The following is a 25,931-nucleotide window of genomic DNA, read 5'->3' as shown; positions in this document are numbered from 1 at the left end:
ATCATGTAAGACTGGGGGAGCCTGGCAGGACAGCCTATCAAGTGGTCAAGGTCAGTCTCAGGAGGGGTCCATCACATTCGCATTATGTAACCCTGATGTGATGAATGGGTTGGGAAGGACACACCACTCTGTGCTCTCCTTCTCCAAACCCCAAACCCAGTCCCTGTCAGGAGAAAACATCAGAGAAACTGAAATCCTGATGTTTACCATGTAGTCATGTCCTACTGTGACTTTGTCTGTTTTGACAAGTGAACCACGGTTATTAACGTGAGTAACTGTTACCATGGCCATTAACATTGGAGGCGCTGGGGGTAGTGGGTAGGTGGTCATACTCTATACTGTCTTTGCAACTTTCCAGGACATCTAAAATTTTTCCAAATAAAAACTGTATTTTAAAAAGCAGTTGGGGAATATCCTATCTAACTTCGGCCTCTGTCAGCACGTTTTTGTTAGACATTTCTTTACGTATATCCAGTTAGGAATGATTGACCAAAACAATGTGTTTTCTCCTATTTCCTTCCAGCGTCACCTAAGCAGACTGAAGCCCCAAGAAAAGACAAACTTCCGGATATTTTCAGTGATACACAGTTTCATTTATCTTATCTATTATCTTGTCATCTCATTGATTTTTTGGATTTATTTACTTGTTTTTTGGTTGCACTGGGTCTTCATTGCTGCATGCGGGCTTTCTCTAGTTGTGGCAAATGGGGGCTACTCTCGAGTTGCGGTGCGGGGCTCCTCAGTGCCGTGGCTTCTCTTGCTGTGGAGCATGGGCTCTAGAGCATAAACTCAGTAGTTGTGGCTAATGGGCTGAGTTGCTCTGGGGCATGTGGGACCTTCCTAGACCAGGGATTGAACCCATGTCTCCTGCATTGGCAGGCAAATTCTATACCACTGAGCCACCAGGGAAGCCTGATATGGGTATAACTTTTAATACCCATGGTTTGTGTGTGTGTGTGTGTGTTTGTTTTTGTTTTTTGTCTATTAGCTCCCTAGGTTATTTCATCCATTTTCATAGCTTTATTTATTTTTTGGTCCAAAACTCGAGGCTTGTGGTATCTTAGTTCCCCAATCAGGGATCGAACGCAGGTTCCCTGCAAGGAGTGCTAACCACCGAACCACCAAGGAAGTCCCAATACCCGTGTTCTTAATGAATTAAAGAGATGCGGTAGTTATGACTTTGGTCTTCTCAGTGGGGCTGTTACGGCTCAAGGACTCAAATAACTTAGCAAAATGACTGCTACCCCTCCCTTTCTCCTTGGGAAAGTCAGGGACAGCACGCCTGAAGGCCAGGGAAGTGATACTCCACGCTTACCAAGCTCTCACAGGGCACCAGAGCTCCTGGGAGCATTCCACGTGTTCAACACATTCTTGTCATCATCACACCAGATCCTCAGACCAGCTGGAAGAGGTATAGGAGAGTAACTGTGCTCACTCTCAACAACTGTGAGTTGGTCTTTGCTTGACAGATGAGCTCGCTGAGCTGGGAGAGTGAGGTGCGGCTTCCTCCTACTCCCTGCACCAGGACTGAGCTGCCCCGGTCTCTCAGCTCCTAGCCTGGCATCCCTTCTACCAGCCCAGTAGGCATTCCCCCAACACAAGGACCTGTGGAGGCCAAGGGCATCACCCCAGTCCTTGATCCTGGGAAATGGAGCATGTAACTGTGCTTTCTTTATGGATTCACTTCAGTGACCAAGAGCACATTGCGTTACTTTCAAATATAAGGGAGCCTCTCATCTTCTCAAAGGAATCCCAAATATCCCTTCTGAAGAGTCTTCCCGCAGAGATGGCGCTGAGCAGGAAGGTGTTTTATTTTGTCTTGGCCTTTTTCTTCATGTTGGCTCAATTTCCGTCAGGTAAATGAGAGTAGATGGGATTTTGACCGGGCAGATCATAAAGCCTGATGATTCTTCTATGTACCACCCTGAAGAGGAGAGACAGCCAGCTCCCCACTGCACTTCTCATGGCAATTCTTGAACTGGCAGTAGCGTTTTCTGAAAGCAAACTATGATTCCTTTAAAAAAAAAAAAAAAAAGAAAGAAAGAAAGAAACTTATTGGATACCAGCAGTTCCAGCCTTCAAAAATAGAATAAAGAGTCAAGCTCTGTGAGCTGGGAAAACTCTTACCAGTGTTGTGTAAAAGCTTTCCCAGTGTTGTTTCCCTGCATTGGTTTCATATTCAAAATGCGCTTTGTTTTGAATTTAGGGTGCCAGGCAGGACTCCAGTATTCCCAGCCACTCTCAGCAGGTAAGATAAATCCCTGTTTTACTTTTAGGAACTCTGGCCTCTCGAACCTCCAGAGACAAGGAAGCCGTGGAAATAGAACTGCCTGACATCCCAGACCAACTGATATCCAGACTACCTCCACCTTTTCTTCCTCTTGTTCCAAGCGTCATATCTGGATTTTTCCACTTCACAGAGAAACCTCTTTGTTACTGGTTTGTCCTTTTGGCTTTGGATTTCATGGTTGTTCTCATGAGATCATGGTACTAACTAAACCAAAGTCACAGGACCAAGCTTGTACCAGCCAATTAACACTGCTCTCAGAGCACACTTACCCAACTCTTAACAGCCTCTGCTCCTAAATCCAGTCAACTGTGTCCCAAATGTATACCAGTGGTCTAAGAAGGGAGTGAGGGAGGTTCAGTGAAAATCCCTCACCACTGCAGATGACCTGTTCGTAATGAATAGCCCAGTGATCTTTTTTGTAAACTCACCCAGTATAGGAAAAAAGCATATTATAAACAGAACTGAAAGAAATATTCCTGGGTAATTCTAAACAACATTTAAAAGGGTTCAAACAGAATTTCAGAGTGGGAGAGCGACAAAGGCTGCCTCTAGCACTGAGTGCTTACCATGTACCAAGCAAGCTGTTAACAACTTTATGCGCATTATGTCATTTGATCTTCAAAACATCCCTTTGAGGCAGATACTATCATAATCACCATTTTTACAGAAGGTGAGACTAAAGAGTTTAGTGAGGACACATGGCCATTACCTGGCCCAAGCAAAACTGAAACTGAGTCTTGAAACTACCCTAAAAGATCTTTCAAAACCACATGATCTCTCTCCCATTTTCATTTTGTAACTTTTGCAGCAGCATCAGGTATGTATTTTTTATAGTTCTGTAACATACATGACACTGTCCAACTGCGCTTATCCTTTTGACCCAGGCAGTTGTTAAACACATAGAGACAGGGATTGCATCTTCCTCTTGCTTAAACATTAAATTCCCCAACCCTATTCTGAAAAAAGTGGAGGTCTTTGGAGAGAAGTCCAGGCTGTTTCTTGAAAACACTCTTTATATCATAAACACAAACCTTCCCTTCTTCTATGGCCTTGGGAACTTCCCCCATTCCTAGAGAGTCCTTAGGAAGGACAAGTCAGCAGCTCTTTCTTGGTGCAGGTGATACGTCTCCCTGTGAGCCATGCTGGCTCGGTCGGGGCAGATGCAGGAAGATGTGCAATGAGAACGAGAAGATTGTCGGAAATTGCAAAGTGAACTTTTTCTGTTGCCGACGGAGGATCATGTAAGCCACACCAGCTCTCTTTGGAAATGGGACTGGATGTTCAAGGAAGGTGGAGAGAAGTTATGTAGCTTAACCTAGTCACACAGTGAGTGTGAATTCAGGATCATTCTCATTTCCTTCTCCCTTTGTTCCTTTGCTTCTTTTTGAAGATAATCTCTAAAAAGGTTGCCAGTGGGGAAAGAGAAGGCAGGAAAGGGGGAAGTAGGAGTTGGGGGGTTAAGAGGTATGAACTATGTATAAAATAAATAAGCTATAAGTATATATTGTACAGCACGGGAATAAAAATATTTTATAATACCTTTAAATGTAGTATAATCTATAAAACATGGAATCTCTATGTTGTACACTTGAAAAAAATGTAATACTGTAAACCAACTATACTTAAATTTAAAAAAAGTCAAGACATGAGTTGGTACCTAACAGCTACTCACACAGTCAGATACTATTAGTATATATTTATAGAGTCCCTTATAACTTATGAATCTTGCCCATATACTTTTCTCATACGACTCACAAACATCTTATATGGTAGATTTTATTGTCCTCATTTATATTGGAAGAAACTGAAACCAGGAAGGTTGTCATTTGCTCAAGGTCATAGCTGGAAACGAGCAAAGGGTGTGCAGACGACCACCACGTTCTGTGTATTCATCCTTATGGACTAATTCTAACACAAAATAAATGGACATGGCATCCGCATCACTGTGAATGGAGTTATAGTTCTGTAACAAATCACTTTTTTCCACATCATTTCTTTTTGTACCAATATATTGTCACTCACTTACTCTAGTGCTTACGGTGTATTTTTATTGACTATCTTTGACATAAAACTATGTACATTTAAGACATACATATTCATTTGATAAATTTCTATATTATGATTCTGTTGTAGTGATGTCGAGCACCTCTATCACAGGACACACTTATCCTTTCTTTTTACTGTTTGGATAATTAAGTTCTAGTCTCTCAGCAAAACTGTCATCTGTATTCATTATACTGTACATTAGATCACTATGGTTTATTTACTACCTGTTGCAGGTTGGTGCCCTTAAACAACATTGACTTCAGCCCTCCACCTCCCATCTCCTGGTAGCTACCATTTTACTCTGGGTTTTACATGTTTGGCTTTTTTAGAGTCCACATATAATAGATACAGTCCAGTACTTCTCTTTTTTTGATGATCTCACTTAGCATAATATGTTTAAGGTCCATCTACATGGCATTAAAATGGCCAACAGGGACTTGAAAAGATGATTAACAGCACTGCTCCTCAGGGAAATGCAACTCAGACACACACCTCACACCACTCAGCATGGCAATAATCAAGAAGACCCAAGACAACAGGTGTTAGAGAGTGTATGATGTGTATTTTTAAAAAACATCTCACATCCGCTCAGCTAAGGTCCAGGACACCAGCTTTATGTTTCTCTTTTCTTGAGATCCCATGGACTGTAGCCTGCTAGGCTCCTCTGTCCATGGAATTCTCCAGGCAAAAATACTGGAGTGGGTTGCCATGCCCTCTTCCAGGGGATTGTCCCAACCCAGGAATAGAACCCAGATCTCCAGTATTGCAGGCAGATTCTTTACCTTCTGAGGCACCAAGGAAGCCCTTCTCTTCCTGCCAATGGATGAAATGCTACAGATTAATTTAAAATGTTCAACATGGGCTATGCATAAATGGTTGACTCTATAACTCTGCCTTATGAAAAAATTTGCAGTTCACAAAATAAAGGTCAAAATGATTGGCCCTACTCAAACTTGCTCACTCAGTTTTAATATATGAATATGTTGCTTCACATTTGAGAGGACCATGGCCTCATTGGTCTTTCTGCGCTCAGATCCACGCCTGTCTTTTTTCCTACTTTGCTCTGTATAACCAGCATATTGTCTGCAAAGTACATTCTCTAAGCTTTCTGGTTTTTCTGGCTGGTATCAGTCTATTGCAAATGCCTGGCAGCTGAGTGGTGGATAAGAGAACAGGAGAACTCAGGGTTTCCCTCCCTCACTGTCTCTCTTGGTTTCAGCTTCTGCATCCTCACCTCCCTCACCAGAAGTCCTACTTCAGGCCGAGCTCTCGCCATCTCGTCCTTGCTCCTGAGCTCACACCAGAGCCTCTTGTTTTCCCTCCAACCATCTGGCAGAGAGGTATTTCAGCTGTGGCTAATATTAGGGTTGCCTCACTGCTCCCATTCTACAAGTTCAGTTCTTCCAGCACTTTATCACCAGCGGTCTAAATTAAATTATTTCTTCAAGCTTCTGGTGTGGGAACCGTTTCATGTCTGACATGAATGTAAATAGATCAGACAATAGAGCCTGACTATTTACATTTGATCAGTTGTTCTCCAGAAGGAATCTAAGACAGAATGCTTGTGGGCCTCTCCAGTGTTTCCTTCATTTTCACAGGAAAAAATTCAGGGAAGTGGCAAGTGGAGGATCTGGTCCTAAAAATCTGGGTGAGTCACCGTCTGCCAGAGGATGGTCCTTCTCCCCTGATCTCCACAGTGCGCGTGCAGCTGATGACTCACAGAACATCACAAAGCCAGGGTACTCCTTACTCATCCCACATCCCATACTGCTTGACTCCAAAAACTGAAAGTATTCTGGATCCGAACTAATGCTCTTTTACAGAAATCATGTACATGTCTCAGAGTCCTGTGGAGTGGTGGACCCGTGGCTGTGCCCTGCCATTACCTTAATCATTACCTTAAACAGCATCCAGAGTCAGACGGCTTACGGTCTCAGAGGGCACCTCTCATAAACGCTCATCCATTCACAAATTTCCCTTCTTCCTCTTGCCCTCTCCTCTCTTCCATACTTTGCTCCTTTTAGAACTTCTCTATTCAGTTACCTCTTTTTCCCTGAGACACCCGGTCCTTCCTACAGAATAATATAGTCTCAGCTCACACTAGCTTCTTGTTACTTGAAAAGTCAGCCCTTTCAGATGTCAAGCAGATGCCTCAGGTAAGTGTCTGTTGATTCCTCAGTAAATTATTGAGATCTCTGATTATTGGTTTCCCCTGAATCTTCTGAAGAGGAAGGTTCTAGGTGATGGATGGGGCAGAGAGAAGTGGCAAGGAAGAGAGACCCTGGGGCTGACTCTCTCCTACAGTGTCCCCACTTGAGTTGGTCTACAAAATGCTCCTGGTTAGCAAGGATTGAACTCCATCAATTCTGAAGCTGTAGCTTTTGTAGGCCTTATGCTAGATGGCTATTACCCTTTCCTGGTTCTGGGTTCCACCTCAAAGCCCTCTCACAGTAACTGCAAGGAAATGATGGTGCTGCAGAGCAAGACGGATCAGTTTGGCTCAAATTCCCAAAAGGCAGAGGACAAAACACTAACACTAAGTATCATTAACTTCCACATTCCTGACTGAGGTGCTAAATCGCAAAGGTAAGGAGAGTAAAGAGGCGGACCTCAAAACGTGTTCTGAAACCCTTAGCCTTGTACCTACCTGAGGGTATAAAAGAAAATTAGAGAAGGCAGGGGCAGGCTTTCTCTGTGGTGCTGTGACTGTGACTTCACTCAGCCTCTCACGGGGAAAGGTGAGGAAAATATCACGTTCACATCAATGCTTAAGAGACTGAATTCAAGGAAGGCTACCTGGAGAACTAGACACGTCACCCCCTAGTGCTCACGCCTGAAAAGAGCTGTGGCTGGGGCCGCCTCTGATGGTAGGACAAGAACAGAACACGCTGAGGAGCTGCCCTCAGGATATTGGGCAGACAGATGGGTGTGATTCTCATGGATCACAGAGAGGAAAAGGGTGAGGACAGATATACCATGCACGCAGTCACCAAAAGAGAACTCTAATGGTTCCACTAAAAGCAGACAAAACAGACTCAGACAAACCGGCTACTAGAGACAAAAGAACATTTTTATAAAAAGTAAACCCCATGAGACCTCATCTACGGCCCAGCCCATCCAACAACAGCAAAACACAGATTCTCTCGAGTTCACATGAAGTATTCTCGAGGACTGGCCATATGTTAGGCAGAAAACATCCTCAATAAAAAGAGTTGAAATCATAGAAAATATGCTCTCCAACCATAAGGGAATAACAGAAGCACACTTAGGAAAGTCACAAATGTGTTAAAATTAAACCACAGCCCCCCCAAATAAATAATGAGCCAAAGAAAAAAAATTGTAAGAAAAATTAGAAAATATTTCAAGGTGAATGAAAATGTAAACAAAAAACAAAAAACACAAAACTTACGGGATGCAGCTAAACCAATGCTTAGTGGAAAAAAATTATAGTTTCAAATGCCTATATTTAGAAAGAAGAAAGATATCAAATCAATAAACTTATTTTCTACCTTTAGAAACTAAAAATGAAGCACCAACTAAACCTTTTTTTGAGTATTTGGCGCTCATCCTGTACTTTGGAGTGAAAAGATGCCCTTTCAAGCCATCTTTTGATTAATAATAACATTCCTATTTTATGTAAGCAGTTGAATGCTTAGGCATACAGTTATTAATAACATTTTCTATTATTTTGCTGGTAATGGCAGTCTTGTGTGTGTAGTCTTTTGACCTCTACTCAGCAACAGAAGGCAAGTTCAGGCTGGGAACACTTCTTTATCAAGAAATAAAAAGCCCACACAGCTGGTGTTGGGCTTGTAACCGTGCATGGGAATACCTGCCCTCTTTCAGGCCTCCAGAATGCTCTTTTATTTTCTTATTCTTTTTGAGCACACTGCTGGTAGGATCTTATTTCCTCACCAGACACTGAACCCACGTCCCCTGCATTGAAAGAGTGGACCACTGAACCGCCAGGGAACTCCCCAGCTGTAAGTAACTTTGATTCTGTCCTTGTGTCTGTCCTAAGTTTAGCAAGGTGGCAGATTATTTTTGCGTATTTATTTTTGGAGCTTTAACTGCTTCATGCCACACTGCAATCAAAGAACTCATTCTATTCTGGTCCATTTTTCCAAGTTTGACTTTTCTCCAAAACATGTCTGTCTTTATTATAACTTTCATATCCTTTGGGTAGGTTGTTTTTTCCCTCCAGACTTTCACTTGTTATCAATGGAAATGACTATCTGTTAGGAGCTCATTTCAGTTTATTAAAAATGGAACTCATTTGATTTTTTTCATGTTTCTTCCTTTATAAATTGGGCTTCTCTGATAGCTCAGTCGGTGAAGAATCCACATGCAATGCAGGAGACCCCAGTTTGATTCCTGGGTCGGGAAGATCCACTGGAGAAGAGATAGGCTACCCACTCCAGTATTCTTGGGCTTCCCTTGTGGCTCAACTGGTAGAGAATCTGCCTGCAATGTGGGAGACCCAGGTTCAATCCATGGGTTGGGAAGATCCCCTGAACAAGGGAATGGCTACCCACTCCAGTATTCTGGCTGAGAGAATTCCATGGACTGTATTGATCATGGGAACTCCAAAGAGTTGGACACTACTTTCACAATTTCACTTTCCTTTATTTAATTGCTCTTTCATGTCTTTAGTCCATTTCTCTATAGAAATGTTTATTCTTCCCTTAATGTTTTATAAAACCCTTTATATCTTATTTCATTTCAAATCTTTTGGACAACTCCCTTACTTAAAACCCTTTGACGACTTTCCTTTGATTTTAGGATAAAATTCAAATTTCTTAGTAACATACAAATATACATGGTATTTACTGTTCAACACATATTTGCTGAATGAATACTATTCCCATAAAATATAAACTATGGGCATATGTAATACTAACATTATTACCCTTAGTAATAATATTTCACATGTGTAAAAACTTTGAACATTTCATGACAGTTCTCATACTGATTGCTTGATTATTCATGGGTTCCTCTAACCAGCCAGCTAATAACCAATAAGTCAAATATATATATTTTGAACACCTATTGTTAAAAACACTGTTGTAAGGAATGAATGGGAAGAAAGAAGATGAGAAGAAAGTTATTTTCCTTTATGGAGTTTATAATACAAATGAGGAGATAAATTTTTTTTCATAGAGTGTAATTTGAAAAAGATATATACCAGGTGCCAATCAATAATGGCTGAGTGAATCTTACAAAAGCAAACTGCATGTAAAAGATATGGATGAAAGGAATGGTAGTTATGGACGCTATGGAAGTGGTAGGGCTTGAGAAGGGGTTTAGGGAACATAGGAGAGATCTAAACAGAGATGTAGAAGACAGCATTCCAGGTAGGAAGACAGAAGATAAGGTACTCTCTCCTAAGGGTTTACTTAGGTAAAACCTGACCCAGCAGCCCACATATTATTCAGTGGAGCATGGAAAATAGTTCACTCTTAATGAACACTACAAACCAAAATTGACGTCCCACTGTTTCAGAGCTGTAGAACTTGTTTTAATCAATTTCCCTCGATAAAGCAGCTAGATTCCTGCCACTGTACCTCCTTCATCCTCTCTCCACTGATGCCTGGAGCTATGAAAACCTTCTTCTTAATGTTTGCTGCCATGATTCTTCTTGCTCAGATTTTCTCAGGTAAGTGGGAAATCTTTATTAATGTAAGGATGACAGTCTTTTCAGGATCTATCTTTTGAGAAGAAAGCTCAGCTTTCAGAAGAGTACATGACTCAGCCCTATGTCCTGAAAATGTCCCAGAACAAACCAGTTACAGGAAATCTTTTCCTAAACTTAGACACAAATCAATGTGGCCACACTGATCCAGGCCACCTTCAACCAGAAGAGTATCTCGTTAATTTCCCTAAAAGCTCTACAAAGGGGTTCAGAGTTCTCTTTATGTTTAAATCTCTTTCCTCCTATAATCTTTGACCTAACTGCAAAGTATGACAAAGTGATTGCTTTAAAATGAGAGAAAATGTTAGAGACAAACTCCAAGAGAACTTGTTAATTTAGAGAAATATAGCCTCTGTAGCCTAAGAGAAACAAAACTTATGATGGTCCTTAGTCTATTTTTTCAAGTCTAACTAACTGGTGCAAATCTCCTAATCCTAGATTACCTTGGACCTTTTTTCTGGCTCTTACACACTGATGGAAAATTATATCCTTTAAAGCACTAACACCTTGATTAGTTTTCTTTGAAGCCCTTGGGTCCTTAGATATGGGTTCTTTTTACTCAATACAGCCAAGACTTCATCCCTAATCAACTTTTATGTTCATTCCCTTCTCAACCATCCTTCATTCCTTCTGTTATGAAGCCTTTCCTCATGGGGTTCTCCATACATCACACAGCATCCTGTCTATTTCTTCTTCACGGTTTCTGAATTGCTACACTTACTGCACAATCTGGCCTCAGTACCATAGTTTTTTGTTGTCCAGTTGCTCAGTCCTGTCTGACTCTTTGCAACCCCATGGACTGCAGCATGCCAAGCTCCCCTGTTCCAACATCTACTGAATGTGTGTTACCACTAATGAGAAATCGTTCTAGGGACTGCAACAGTAGGAGGTAAAGTGGAGGTGAACATTAGAATGTGGCCTTTGCTCTAAATTTACTTACTGTTTATTAGTCTATTATTTCTGTGTTGGTCAAAAATAGGTTGCCCATAATATCAAATAAGCATGCAATAAGTTTAGAATGCAAATATATCACAAATAACTATGATACAAAACAGTGCTCACAAGTGCCATGAAGAAGAAAAGCAAAAGAGAAGCCGCAGAAGCAGAAGTTTGTTTCCAACTGGGGTGAACAGGAAAGGCTTCCTAGAAGCTCATTGTTTGCATTGCATTTTTGAAAATTTTGAAAACCCGCAGGACTAGAAATAAAGAACAGAGCTGAGGAACATTGCCCTCATGTTTCAAAGCATCTCTTGTAAAGGCAGTTTCTTAACTTTGGCCTCTTTCTTGGGGTGCCAGGGGTGGGGACAGGGGTCGGGGTGAAGTCAGACAACGGATCCAGGCTAAAGAAACAAGTTTTAAGCTGTCCTGTCCATCTCCTTCCATCCAGACTCCAGCTGATTCGAATCAACTGTAGAAGATGTGTAAGAGCTTCTTGTTTCCAAAACTCAGCTCAGACATGCTTGCTTCTCAATAAGGAGCAGTCTAGGGCCACCACCACAACAACAATCATACAGAATCTCAGCATTGCAAGTGAGTTTAATGATTAATAAAAGAGGTGATGAACATAGACTATAATGCCAACATATTTGAGGCCGATCTCAGCTCCAGTCCTCATAAGATTTATGAACTCTGTGTTTCAATTTATTTCCTACAAATGGAAAAAATAATAACAATAGGGCTTTTCTTTTCAAGATTAAGACATTTTATTATATTAATTAGAGGCTAACTGGTTTTCATTAAAGAGAAAAAAACAAAAAATAAACCCTTAAACTAGAGTAATAGAAAAAGTGGAGTTTATTTCTCTCTCATGTAAAAGTTCCAAAATAGGTAATTGAGTAGGTTGGGAAGAAAGCTCTTCTCCATCAGGTAAGCCATGCTGGGACCAGGGAGGAAGGTCAATCTTGCCATCCTAAACAGATGACTATGTCACTGATTCTCAGATGCTCTAAAAGGAAGGAATAAAAATTGAGTAAAAGATTACACAGAAACAGCTTGTATCACTCCAGTCTTATTTCATTGGTCCAAACTCATTCACGAGGCCAGATGGAAATAGAAAACCAGAAACAGTAGTCTTTAGCTAAGGATCTGAAAAGTGAAAGTGACAGTGAAGTCACTCAGTCGTGTCTGACTCTTTGCGATCCCATGGATTGTAGCCCACGGAATTTTCCAGGCAAGAGTACTGGAGTGGGTTGCCATTTCCTTCTCCAGGGGATCTTCCCTGAGCAGCCAGCTAAAACTCAGAGGTTCTACTACTTACTAACAGATGGAAGGTGAAAATGACTTCTTGAGGACAGTCTCTATATATACTGCTTAAAGAGTACCAGGCGCACTTGATGGAGTTAACTATTATTATTATTCAGTTCTCATTGTTCTTATCATTATTATTGTTATTCTTTGCCCCAATTCAATGTAAACATATGACACATCAATTGACTGCTCTGGTGCTTGATAATTTTCAGTGATCTATAACTCACAATATCTTGAGTTCAACTTTGGACTACTGAAAATGTTTCCCTTTACTCTGAGCAGAAATCTAAGTTCTGGACATTTTTTTTCCCCATTGGTTAGTCCTACCCTGGGCATCAACAAGCTTTCAACATGGTAATGTCTGAGATGCGTGACAGCTAATATGCACACATCCCTCCCAGAGTTGCTTTGCAAGCATATAAGCATTACACCTTTTGAGAATAACTGTCAGCTCTTTCAATTACTTTTCCAGAGAATATTTTGTCAATCATTCCTCTCTTAAAACATTTTACTCTTTTCAGCTTAGTCTCTTTGTTTTGAATGAGCACACATTGCCTCAGCTGCCCTAAGGTTGCTGGTAAAGATAATATTCCATTGATGGTATTTATGGAGCAGGCTAGTGCACTGTGTTTCTTTCAGTCTTTATACCAAAAGTGTGAAATTCCACAACCATATGCCAAAGTACCAATTTGCCTATAATGTAAACAGCACAAGCTTTATCTTTGTTATTTATCAGAGACTATTATTTTGGAGACAAGAAAAAAACCACTTCTTGGAAAAGATTGTTCATTGGAATTCAAAAGTATATCATCTCCTCCCAGGAAGAAACATTGTTTGTATACGTCCAATAAAGACAATAGCAGAGGCAACTTTTTTTCATTTTTCCTAATTGAATACAATGGAAGGACACTGTACATACTGAACCAGGGATGTGAGTTCAGACACAGCTGTTTAGGTCACATCTGCTTTATCTGATAGCTAGATTCAGACTCCAAATCTCCTTGGAATTTGGGTGACAGGGAATTCTAAGCATTAAGTACTAGATAACTAAAGACTAATTGCTTTCTTTGCTTTCTAGCCCCAAGAAGCCTTCAAAGACAGATACGCTGTCTGAAAATGGATGGTCGCTGTGAAATCGAATGCCTCTCCTTTGAAGATAAGATTGGGGGCTGCAGAGCTGAACTGACACCATTTTGCTGCAGAAAAAAGAGTCAATAATTAAAAGCTAAGCAGCAGCTACACAAATGAAAGAGGAGAAGACACTCTGGCTTTGATCTCAGTGCAGCAAACCTCTCTGGATCTTTTCTCCTTGACGTCCACATAGGGATTCTCTGAAGTTGTCAGTCCAGTCTCTGATGCTGCAGGAAATACCCTTTCTAGGCTGCAAGCTTCCAGGGAGGAGTTGGGGGCGGGGACGGAAGCTCTCTGTGTTGTTTGCTTTGCATCCCCCTTCCTCACATAGGGGCTGTTAGTTACTTTATTGATGGATAAAGTGAGTAAACTAATTAATAAAAGAGGTAGAATGGAAAGGTTGAAGATCAAGTCAATGAATTGAGTTCCAAGGTTATACTCCTGGCTTCTACCAGACATGTGACCTGGGGCTGTCTCCACCGAGATTCTGCTATTTGCAATGTGAGGAGACTCAACTCTGTGGCAAATGGACCCCTTGCTGGACACCAACTGTGACCTCCTCAGCAGCACCCCTGACACATCCTCCTCCTCTCTCTCCTTTATACAGAGGAATTATTTAGAATGTCTCCTGTTCCTTGTCTGATCTAGAACATTGAGTTCCCTAAAGATTTGGACCTCATCCAAATTTAAGCTGGCCAGACTGAGTAGCATCCTCTTTGTGGCCACTTGCAGTGAGGGCTGATTAAATCATGGTCTATTCAAGCAGTCAGCTCCCTAGAGGTTATCTAATTCAACACCCTCATTATAGGTGAAGCGGTCCAAGTTCAAGATCACACAGTTACAGGCTTAGTTACTCCTCTAGTCAGACTTCTCATTTGGTCTTGTGTTCTCAGCATGTCCATAGAAAACTGCTGGATGAGCACAGAACAAGGCCAGCACTAAAGATGGAACAGCTTTTAGCAGCTCAGATGAGAAGTTAGAGTGAACAAAAAGTTGAAAGCAGCTGCAAAAAAAAAAAAAAGTGGGCACTTTCCAGAATCTCTCCTGGGATCCTTGCTCTTTGGAGCAAATTGAGGCTTGCCTTTATCCTGTTTTGCCAAAATATGGAGTCCCAGATTTCAGGCAGAGCAAAACCTATCTCATGGGCCATTTTCATTCTAGAAGACTGACACCATACCCTTTCAAAGCAGAAGAAGGCAAAATCCCTCAGCTCTGCTCTAGAGAATTCCCTCATCTCCTGGGTTAAGCTTGCTTCCTATGAAAGATATATTAATACATAGGAGAGAATGTGGTAAAACAAACTTTCCTGGGGCAAGACAATTTGTAAAAGGCTTTGAGAAATAAACTTTTTTTGGACAATATTCTGGTATTATCACTTATCTTTATGGCTCATTTCTGAAAACTGCAACAGGTTGAGGATGTGACCTGTTGGAATCAGAGGAATGGTCTCCGATTCTGGCTTTCCCAGCAGTGCCTGATCAACAGGCTTGGATAAAACTAACTGCCTTTGAGAATCTAAATTTACCTAGACTTTCTCTCTACCTTCTCTCCTTTTCCCTTTTCTCCCCTTCCTCACCAAATGACTTGAAAGGTACTATATGTTTTCGGTCACCCTAGCTGCTTCCTAATCTATAGAAACATCTTCAGCCTTCATCACACCATTGGGACTTGTCTACTGAGACAAGGGACCTCTTAGATGCCTCTTAGTCACTCTTCTCTTCTTAAAGATACCAGGGTCAGGAGTTTCCTGATGACCTAGCAATTGGGACTTTGGGGCTTTTAGTGCTGTGGCCCAAGTTCAAGACCTTGTCCAGGAACCAAAATCCCACAAGCTGCACAGTGTGGCCAAAAAAAAAAAAAAAAAAAAGATGCCAGAGTCAACTCCAAAGATCTCTGATCATCATTCATCCTTGTGGCCTGGAGGTGGGAACTCTGTCCTCTTGTTTTTAGTCTCTGTGCCCTTTCGACCTGTCAGGCCCTGAGCAACCAGTTACCTGCAGTAGATCCACTCTGTTTCCAATATTCAGTATGGTTTCTGCTTACCTGAGTGAAGCCTGTCTAAGAAAAACTCTACACTATGTTTCCAACTTGAACTTCTTGCTGAAGTTTATTGGTGAAAGTTGCTCAGTCGTTTCCAACTCTTTGTGACCCCGTGGACTATCCAGTCCATGGAATTCTCCAGGCCAGAATACTGGAATGGGTAGCCTTTCCCTTCTCTGGGGGATCTTCCCAACCCAGGGATCGAACCCAGGCCTCCCGCATTGCAGGAGGATTCTCTACCGGCTGAGCCACAAGGGTTAGGTCTTCTCTAAATGGATTTCTGATAGATACCTCAAAAGTAACTTACCTTTATTTCAATAGGTTACTTTCTTTCCAAAACTGATCTTCATTTAATATTCTAGATTTTAGTCAATATTGTTACCCTTTACTCAGACACTCAGGTGAAAAATGGCTTCCTCAGGAAAGCTTTCTTTGCCTCATAAATCACACAATTCACTCATTACATCAATCTATGTATTGAGCATTATATAATGCTCAATCTATAAATTGCTCATTAGAATCTTTGAAATTACAATTGCAAATTGTAATTATCATCCTCCCTTCTCTCTCCTCACTAACATTGTTGGGCGTTCAGAGCTGCACCATCTTCAGTCTCTATATTCTATCAAACTAGTGACTTCTCACTGTCAGTTACCTAAGGTTTACTTATACATTTGGGTTTGGGCTTTGTGTGGAATAAGAAATAGTTTCACCTTTTCATGCTGCACGTGTGTGCATGAGCACACATAGCACACACACACACACACACACACACACCCCATGTAAGTTGTTCAATCATAGAAACTGGTATTAGATTCATACTCACTTTTATAGGAATACTTGGAACACTACAATAGCAGAGCTAGAAGTAGCCTTCACCTTAGTCAATGTTTCCAGAACCAAGTTGATTCTAATCACCTAGAATATGTATAAAATCAGAGCTCTATGCCCACTCTAATGCTTCATACTAGGAAATCCTCAGCAAACAAAATGAATTTTTAAAACGAGTTTTCTAACCAAGTCTCCTGCCCTGTAACATCTGAAACTGATAAACAGAGGAGCATCTGAGATACACTGTGGTCACTGCTCTTGCCCCTTACCTCCAGGGAGTCCCAGAATCAAGAGGAACAACTCAGATCCGAAGTCTGGGCTTTGTACCCACTGCTACTTCACTGCCGTGCACTTTTCCATTTGGAAAGGAGATGCTGAATGGAAATGAACAAATGGCTCACCTTCCTGCTCATCTTAAGGGGTGGAAGTGCCATTTTAGTTGTCAAGACAGACCCATGTCCAGCAAACTAACATACGCGGTGGCAAGTTCCATGAGCTGATGGGAGCCCCAGGGGAGCTCAGAACCGGAGAGGAGGTACTGACTAGTTCCTGGAGTCTCGAGAGGGTTCACAGAAAAGAGGCCCAGTCACTCTTTAAAACCATGGGTTCCTCAAACTAGCCTAAGTCACTTTAACTAAAACAGAAGGACAGCTGTTGGTAATCTTCCATTTTATTGTCAATATAAGCGTAGCTTATGTTCCCATTTGACAATCATTTCCATTCAAACTGCCTATTCCCATCACTGAGGAACGGAGCAGCCAGCATAACCAGGACTCCCTGTCCTCCCTGGAAGACCATTCTGCTCTCATGGGACCTCCATGACCCTGGATATCCCTGACGAAGTATTAAATGTCCTCATTATCCAAACAAAGACATCCCACTGGCCCTAGTGAGCTGCTGAGGGACATCACGCCATCTGCTCACGCACAGGAACTTCTGTTGTTCTCCTCTGCCGCTTTATTCTTTCTTGAACCACATCTCCCCAGGTAACAGAACAAATTTGTAAAAGCACAGGAAGGGACTTCCCTGGTGGCTCAGTGGGGGAGAGTCCTTCTGCCAATGCAGGAGACGCAGGTTCGATTCCTGGTCCGGGAGGATCCCACACACTGCAGAGCAACTGAGCCTGTGCATCACAGCTCCTGAGCCTGCACTCTGGAGGGGGGACCGCAATTCCTGAGCCCATGAAGTCCGTGTGGCCTAGAGCTCATGCTCCGCAACAAGAGAAGCCACTGCAATAAGAAGTTCAAGCACCGCAATGAAGAGTAGCCCCCACTCACCGTGGCCTGAGAAAAGCCCTCAAAGCAACGAAGACCCAGCACAGCCAAAATAAACAAATAAATAATTAAAAAAAAAAAAAACCTGGTTAAGTTTAGAGAACATGAGAGCTTTAGAGAATCCTGCACCCAAGACAAAATCCCCAGGACCTACACATAGAGAAGGAGCCCCATGGAAAGTCACCTGACCTTGGAATCATCACTTCTGATCATACGAACCATATACCAGGTCAGGTGAAGGCTGACGTAGGTGAAGTGGCTGTCAGAGGCTCTGCAGGGCTCTGGAACTATCTCTGTCCCATCAGTGAAAACGAACAGGATCAGGGACTTCCCTGAAGGTCCAGTAGCTAAGACTCCATGATCCCATTGCAGGGGGCCCAGGTTCAATCCCTGCTCTGGAAACTAGATCCCACTTAAAAAGTGGGATCTTTTTAAGCAACTGAAAAAAAGATCCTGCATGTCGCAACTAAAAGCTGCTGCAGCCAACTAAATATTTTTTAAAAATAAAGAAGATGAATAGGATCAGAGTCATAGAAAATGGGACATTTTCCTAATAATTCTTTTGTCTCTAAAACTCCTCTGCTCAAGTTCTCCAAGAGTTAGTGGTTCTAAAATGCTGGCAAGAGAGAGCCATGACCAAGTCCTGTAGACCCACGCAAAGGGAAGCAACAGGGCCCTACTTGGAAGGATCACTATGAGTTGCAGTAAACTGACCAAGGACTAAATATCTTTAGAGCTTGACTCTGTCCCAGTGGCCTTATTCCAGACCTTGGTTCTCGATCTTCCCTTTCAAGCCCTGCTCTTCTAAAATAGAAGCTACACACAGAAATTCAAGGTGACCCCGAAATTGAGCATGCCTGTCTACTTTCGGGGGTGGGGGGACCAGGAACTGAAGGCATGAACCATCCTGCCTGGACACGCCTTACAGCAAGTTCACCAATGCCTTGAGCCTGGTTGATTTCTTATGCCAGCAGGCTGCCTGCGTCTGCTTTAAGGCATCATTTCCTGTGTGAAAATCTAGGAGTCCAGGTCTAAAATACCCCACAAGGACTAGGTGTGAGTACCTAGTCATTTACTCTGAGGAGTCTGTGCTCTAATCGCCCATCCCCTTGGGTTTGTTATTATCATTACGTTAATGTCACTGTGACCAGCACCCTATCATTGCTGTTGTTTTCATCACTATATTTACTATGAGTCTTATGGTGGATTATTTCGGTAGTGGTCATTGTATAACATCAAATACACTTTCTCTGTTCAGGAGGAGGGTCCCATTCACTAGAGACCACTACAGATGTTTCCCCCAAATTCAGACATGTACACCGAGGCTTTACCACTCGGTCTCCTCTCGTAAGACTAGCCCCCTGAAATGTTCCTTGTCCCCCTACTGAGGTACCCTGTTGGTGGGGGGTTCAGTGGAGGACATCCCTAGGTTGGCTGAGCCTCTAGGATGTGAGCAAGTTCCCTCCAAGGATCTGCACTGTCTTGCGCAGGCCTGGAAGACCCAGCAAGCCTCCTTCGTTCTTCGTTCTCCAGAGCCACCCCAAACATCTAACTCCACCAGGGGGTCCTGGCACTGTTCTTGCCATCCTGGAAAGGCTGAAAATTATGTTACCGACTGCCTGAGAATCCTGAGATTTTCTACTGTAGCTCAGGACCCAGGATCATTGTTGCCAAAAGCAGAGGCACAAGGTGGGAGTCCTGGGCTCACCTGAGCCTCTGCACATTTTTCACTGCCCCCTTATTGGCCCAAGAAATGCCTGTGCTGCACTGCAAGGCACGGAGATGGGGCTATGCCAGCCTGAGCCACTGCACAATTTTCTGTCCTCCAGGAAGCCTATGAAATGCTTGTGCAGGCCAGTGACACCCCTGCTGGTCAGAAGCACCATGAACAACTCTTGTCTACACCTTCTCTAATAGAATGCAAACCCAGGTGTCTGGATTTCTGCAGGTCTGGGCAGAACAGATGGCAGAAGGTCAGCCAGGAGGTGCTGGCTACAGTACGGTGTGGGGCTTAATGGATGCTTATGGATGGTGTAATATCATTCAAACCAAGTGTGTGTGTGTGTGTGTGTGTGTGTGTGTTAAGGCAGATGTAAATATAGAAAGAAAATCCTGGATACCAAAATTTTCACAAGTTGACCTCTATCTGTTGAATTTACTGTAAGCTTTTTCCTTTACAGCTCCTATGCGTATATACTATTTGCATCTTACCTAAGATTCTGCAAAATTTAGGAAATCACTTCAAAGGCTAAAATCAATTTTATTTAATCAACTTAAAAATCTTTCAATTAAAAACTGAAAGGTAGGGACTTCCCTGGTGATCCAGTGGTTAAGAATCCACCTGCCAATGCAGGTGAAACAGGGTCCATGCCTGGTCCCAGGGGATTCATGCTACAGGGAAAGTAAGCAAGCCAGAGCACAACTACTGAGCCTGGCATGCCTTAGAGCCCAAGCTCTGCAATAGGAGAAGGCATTCCCATAAAAAGCCTGCACACCGCAACTAGAGCAGGCCCTACTCACCACACTACAGAAAGTCAATTCCGAGCAACAAAGACCTGATGCGGCCAAAACTAACAAAAAAAAATTTTTTTTTAATGAAAGATGTCATAAATGGCATCTTACTTAGGACATTTTAGGCAACCTTGATTTCTTAAGGTTGCCAAACAAATTAGCACAAACTTGGTGATTCAGAAGGAGAGAAATGTATTCTCTCACAGTCCAGGGCCTCTCAGGGGACCAGGGCTGTTTTGCTAGGCCGCTCAGAGGAATATGAGAAGTACTATTTCAAACATGGCAAAATAGAATAGTGGATTTTGGATATGTACTCAAACTGGGGTGAAATCTTAAGGAAAAAAAAAGTCTTACAAAGAAAAGTAAAACATGCCACAAGACATATACTGTTAAAAATCTTAACATTTTGGTTATCATAGGTCATTGTAAATTTGTGTTTGTTTTGCCAAAAGTTTTCACTTTCATCTCAGGTTCAAAGAATTTCTTAACAAAATAACCCACTCATTATATACAAATATCAATTCAATGATTATTAATATTAATTCATATTAATTAATGAGTATTAATAATTAATTAATGTTAACTAATGAATATTGCCCAAAGAAAGGCAATGCCAAAGAATGCTCAAACTACCACACAATTGCACTCATCTCACATGCTAGTAAAGTAATGCTCAAAATTCTCCAAGTCAGGCTTCAGCAATACGTGAACCGTGAACTTCCAGATGTTCAAGCTGGTTGTGTGGATCACAATAAACTGTGGAAAATTCTGAAAGAGATGGGAATATCAAACCACCTGACCTGCCTCTTGAGAAACCTGTAAGCAGGTCAGGAAGCAACAGTTAGAACTGAACATGGAACAACAGACTGGTTCCAAATAGGAAAAGGAGTACATCAAGGCTGTATACTGTCACTCTGCTTATTTAACTTATATGCAGAGTACATCATGAGAAATGCTGGACTGGAAGAAGCACAAGTTGGAATCAAGATTGCCGGGAGAAATATCAATAACCTCAGATATGCAGATGATACCACCCTTATGGCAGAAAGTGAAGAGGACCTAAAAAGCCTCTTGATGAAAGTGAAAGAGGCGAGTGAAAAAGTTGGCTTAAAGCTCAACATTCAGAAAACTAAGATCATGGCATCTGGTCCCGTCACTTCATGGCAAATAGATGGGGAAACAGTGGAAACAGTGTCAGACTTTATTTTTGGGGGCTCCAAAATCACTGCAGATGGTGACTGCAGCCATGAAATTAAAAGATGCTTACTCCTTGGAAGGAAAGTTATGACCAACTTAGAGTTAGATAGCATATTAAAAAGCAGAGACATTACCCTGCCAACAAAGGTCCATCTAGTCAAGGCTATGGTTTTTCCAGTGGTCATGTATGGATGTGAGAGTTGGACTGGGAAGAAAGCTGAGCACTGAAGAATTGATGCTTTTGAACTGTGGTGTTGGAGAAGACTCTTGAGAGTCCCTTGGACTGCAAGGAGATCCAACCAGTCCATCCTAAAGGATGAATGAATGAATATTAATTCAACTACTAACATTAAATTGGGTTTCGACCAACATCCAGGCTTAATCAGTGCTGGGGAGTCCCATGGCAAAGCACATCTGGAGTCCCAACTGGGAAAAGGTCCCAGGCAGCACGTCCACTCCGTGGGTGAGACCTAAAAGACTGCAGTTCAGGTCCCTGCTTATAATCCCAGGAGGGTCACAAACTGATATCATCATCAATCTGTGCAGCTCTCAGTTCAGTTCAGTTCAGTCACTCAGTCGTGTCCAGCTCTTTGTGACCCCATGGACTGCACCCTGCCAGGCCTCCCTGTCCGTTACCAACTCCCAGAGTTTACTCAAACTCATGTCTATTGAGTCGGTGATGCCATCCAACCATCTCATCCTCTGTCGTCCCCTTCTTCTCCCACCTTCAATCTTTCCCAGCATCAGGGTCTTTTCAAATGAGTCAGATCTTTGCATCAGTGGTCAAAGTATTGGAGCTTCAGCTTCAACATCAGTCCTTCCAATGCATATTCAGGATTGATTTCCTTTAGGATGGACTGGTTGGATCTCCTTGCTGTTCAAGGACTCTCAAGAGTCTTCTCCAACACCACAGCTCAAAAGCATTAATTCTTCGGCACTTAGCTTTCTTTATTGCCCAACTCTCACATCCACACATGACTACTGGAAAAACCATAGCCTTGACTAGATGGACCTTTGTTGGCAAAGTAATGTCTCTGCTTTTCAATATGCTGTCTAGGTTGGTCATAACTTTTCCTCCAAGGAGGAAGTATCTTTTAATTTCATGACTGCAGTCACCATCTGCAGTGATTTTGGAGCCTAAAAAAATAGTCTGCCACTGTTTCCACTGTTTCCCCATCTATTTCCCATGAAGTGATGGGACTGGATGCCATGATCTTAGTTTTCTGAATGTTGAACTTTAAGCTAATTTTTTACTCTCCTCTTTCACTTTCATCAAGAGGCTCTTGAGTTCTTCTTCACTTTCTGCCATAACGGTGGAGTCATCTGCATATCTGAGGTTATTGATATTTCTCCTGGCAATCTTGATTCCAACTTGTGCTTCCTCCAGCCCAGTGTTTCTCATGATGTACTCTGCACATAAGTTAAATAAGCAGGGTGACAATATACAGCCTTGACATACTCCTTTTCCTATTTGGAACCAGTCTGTTGCTCCATGTCCAGTTCTAACTGTTGTTTCCTGACCTGAATACAAATTTCTCAAGAGGCAGGTCAGGTGGTCTGGTATTCCCATCTCTTTCAGAATTTTCCACAGTTTATTGTGATCCACACAATCAAAGGCATTGGCATATTCAATAAAGCAGAAATAGATGTTTTTCTGGAACTCGCTTGCTTTTTCGATGATCCAGCAGATGTTGGCAATTTGATCTCTGGTTCCTCTGCTAGTTTCTAAAACCAGCTTGAACATCTGGAAGTTCACAGTTCACGTATTGTTGAAGCCTGACTTGGAGAATTGTGAGCATTAATTTACTAGCGTGTGAGATGAGTGCAATTGTGAGGTAGTTTGAGCATTCTTTGGCAGTGTAGCTCTGGTTTCATGTTAACGTTGTTTGTTTTGTTGTGTAAAACTTGGAATGTAGTTAAGCCTGAGGCTTGGTTGGCCAGGCCTCTTCCAGGGTCTCAACAATCTCAAGATTTCTCTCCCATTTTATCTATGGTGCTACAAGTCTTGCATTCATAGCAGGCAGTCAGTCACTCATAGTCACTCCCAGGGCAGTGTCCAGGCAGGTTAGAAGCAAGGTCAGAGGCCTGCTCTGCTTTGCCTCTGAAGCCTAAACAAGACTATTCATTTAACCTAACAAACAGGTCTTTAGATATTTAAGATATTTTCAGAAGCTGATTTCATGATCCCAACCCTTGCATCTCTTCATATCTAGAAAAGCACTAAATCCCTTCATGATCACATCAGCTCCACCTGACTAGCAGAAAACCTCTTGTAAAATGAGTGTTTAATGGTATTGAGGAGAAGGGGATGACAGAGGATGAGGTGGTTGGATGGCATCACCGACTCAATGGACATGAGTTTGAGCAAGCTCCGGGAGTTGGTGATGGACAGGGAAGCCTGGTGTGCTGCAGTCCATAGGGATGCAGAGATTTGGACATTTGAGCAGTTCAGTTCAGTTGAGCAACTGAACTGAAATAATTATATTGAACTCCCCCTTCACCAAAATATTGACCTTCCTCACTGCCTCTTTGGAGCAGTCTCTCAGAGCTCCCTGAGGTGCTGCCTCCCAGGCTGCAGTCCTCGTTTTGCCCCAAATAAAACTTAACTCGCACCTCTCAAGTTGAGCGTCTTTTCAGTCGACACAGTCCAAATCTGAACACAGGAGAATACAGATGTCCCAGCTTGAAAACAAAAAGGCAGAGAAAGCAAGTTCCCTCTTGTTCAGTCTTTTGCTCCATTCAGACTTTCAAAGGCTTGGATGAGTTTTCCCTCCCCAGCCCTGGGAGGGCTTCTTTCACTTTACTAACACAGATTTCCATCTTACCCAGAAACACCCTTGAGACACACCCACAACAATATTTAACCAAATATCGGGGTACCCTCTGGCCCGAGAATGGTGGTGGTTTAGTCGCTAAGTTGTGACCGACTCTTGCAATCCCGTGGACTGTAGCCTGCCAGGCTCCTCTGTCCATGGGATTCTCCAGGCAAGGATACTGAAATGGGTTGCCATTTCCTTCTTCAGGGGACCTTCCCGACCCAGGAATTGAACCTGGGTCTCCTGCATTGCAGACAGATGATTTACCAACTGAGCTATGAGGGAAGCCTGGCCCGAGAACGGTAGGCGACTGTTTTAATAAGAAAGGGAACTTACATGTGAGGCTTGTCTTGGGCAGCTACAAGGTGAGTAGATCTCCACACCAGTCTCCCAGAAGCTTAAGCATTTAGAGAGGCCTTAATGGAGCCTCAGTCACACACACCATCCAGATGGTCTCAACACCACATTGCTCTCAAAGCTGCCTCCCAGAAATGACCCTAGTGAGGGAACAGAGCAGCATATACATTTCAAAGACAGGGGAGGGGATGAGGGAACTCTAATTGCCTGGGTCCAGTTTGTGAGGCTGTCACGGCTAACGCCATGGCAGGCAGCCTAGATTAGGAGTAGGCCTGGTTTCCCAGGGTAACATAATAATCAGGTCTCCTAGAGCCAGCCAATCAACATATGCCTAGCCAGAGAAAAGGGAACCTATCAGGGGAAAGCTGAAAGCCCCACGGTTGGGCCAACAAAAATTACCTTGCAACTATGTAACCTATCAGCTTGCGCCAACTACCCACTATGTAACCAATCCGATTGTGCCAACTACCTGCTGCTTATTTTGACCTAATAAATACCCGAGAGAACTGGGGCTCGGGGCCTTTCGTCCTCACACACCTGGTGAGGGCGGGAGGCCCTGGCTCGAGTCAGTAATAAATTCCCCTATTGCAAGTTGCATTGTTTCGGAGAGTCTTCTTTCCCGACCGGGACTCGGACTACGGGCAGAACACAGTTCTTGAGTCGACCAGTGGTTCCATCTTCTCCTGGTGACCTCCTCCAATGCCCACCCCTCCACGTCTTCATCTAACTCTAATTACCTCCCAGAGATCCCATTTCCAAACACCATCACATTGGGGGCACAGGGTTTTAACGTATGAAAACTGAGGGGAGGGGGGATCACAATTCAGTTCATAGCACCATATCACTGGTTGAGTGGTCTAGAGCCCACTAGACCACTTGTTAGTGAACAAATCATCCTGTTGCTGAAGATCCTGGAACGGGGAGGTAGGGGGCTGGGTACTCTCAGGAGAATTTAGGGAACAAGAGCAGGATTTGGGCTGGACATTCAAGTCCTACAGCTGCTGTCAGGGGCTGGGGGTGGGGGTGGGGGTGGGGGGTGGTCAGAGTTTGGTCTGGGAGGGGCTACTTGGTGTCCCTTGTTACTTTCAAGTAACTGCGATAATAAACACAAACGAAAATGTGAAACTACAATATATTAAGAGAGTAATGACTTACACAACATGTGGGATGTCATTCCCACTCAAATGTCAAACGTATCACAGGACTCACAGGACACGCTCCCAGAAAGGATTTTTGACTTAAATCCTTTTCTATTTCTTGAGAAGGAAAGATCTCTGCATTCAATATAAGTGGCCTCAGAACCCTAGGTTTTTACCTGAAGGCACCGTAAACATCTGACTGGAGGGAACGTGGGCGCGGCGCCTGGGGCCGGACACCGGACAAGGTCCCAAGGTGATGGAGACTGAGAGACGCGGTACCCACCAACCGGAAACGCCCAGGGGAGGGGAGGTGGCGCGGCCACGCCCCCCCGAGCCCCGCCCCCTGGCCACGCCCCCCGG

At 43.0% G+C, this 25,931-nt stretch overlaps 2 protein-coding genes across 2 annotated transcripts; both read left to right on the top strand.

The window, feature by feature from the left end:
• The first annotated feature begins 1,353 nt into the window (after positions 1–1,353).
• DEFB105B (defensin beta 105B) lies at positions 1,354–3,535 on the top strand. Its single transcript, XM_043454087.1, has 3 exons — positions 1,354–1,856; positions 2,207–2,248; positions 3,408–3,535. Exons 1-3 carry the CDS (start codon positions 1,649–1,651, stop codon positions 3,533–3,535), a joined length of 378 nt encoding a protein of 125 aa, XP_043310022.1. The 5' UTR covers positions 1,354–1,648.
• A 6,387-nt stretch (positions 3,536–9,922) lies between these two features.
• Positions 9,923–13,493, top strand: DEFB107B (defensin beta 107B). Its single transcript, XM_043454086.1, has 2 exons — positions 9,923–9,992; positions 13,354–13,493. Exons 1-2 carry the CDS (start codon positions 9,923–9,925, stop codon positions 13,491–13,493), a joined length of 210 nt encoding a protein of 69 aa, XP_043310021.1.
• Positions 13,494–25,931: the final 12,438 nt, after the last annotated feature.

This window comes from Cervus canadensis, chromosome 31, assembly GCF_019320065.1.
Source record: "Cervus canadensis isolate Bull #8, Minnesota chromosome 31, ASM1932006v1, whole genome shotgun sequence".
NCBI lineage: Eukaryota > Metazoa > Chordata > Mammalia > Artiodactyla > Cervidae > Cervus > Cervus canadensis.
The sequence above is the reverse complement of the archived record's forward strand: the minus strand, read 5'-3'. Positions and strand labels throughout refer to the sequence as shown.

Excerpts from the sequence above, each read along its gene's own strand:
- DEFB105B (XM_043454087.1), top strand. The coding sequence starts at position 1,649 with ATGGAGCATGTAACTGTGCTTTCTTTATGGATTCACTTCAGTGACCAA. Across the intron at positions 1,857-2,206 it reads GTTGGCTCAATTTCCGTCAG|GGTGCCAGGCAGGACTCCAG; the intron begins GTAAATGAGAGT and ends TTTTGAATTTAG. Across the intron at positions 2,249-3,407 it reads TTCCCAGCCACTCTCAGCAG|GTGATACGTCTCCCTGTGAG; the intron begins GTAAGATAAATC and ends TTCTTGGTGCAG.
- DEFB107B (XM_043454086.1), top strand. The coding sequence starts at position 9,923 with ATGCCTGGAGCTATGAAAACCTTCTTCTTAATGTTTGCTGCCATGATT. Across the intron at positions 9,993-13,353 it reads TCTTGCTCAGATTTTCTCAG|CCCCAAGAAGCCTTCAAAGA; the intron begins GTAAGTGGGAAA and ends TTTGCTTTCTAG.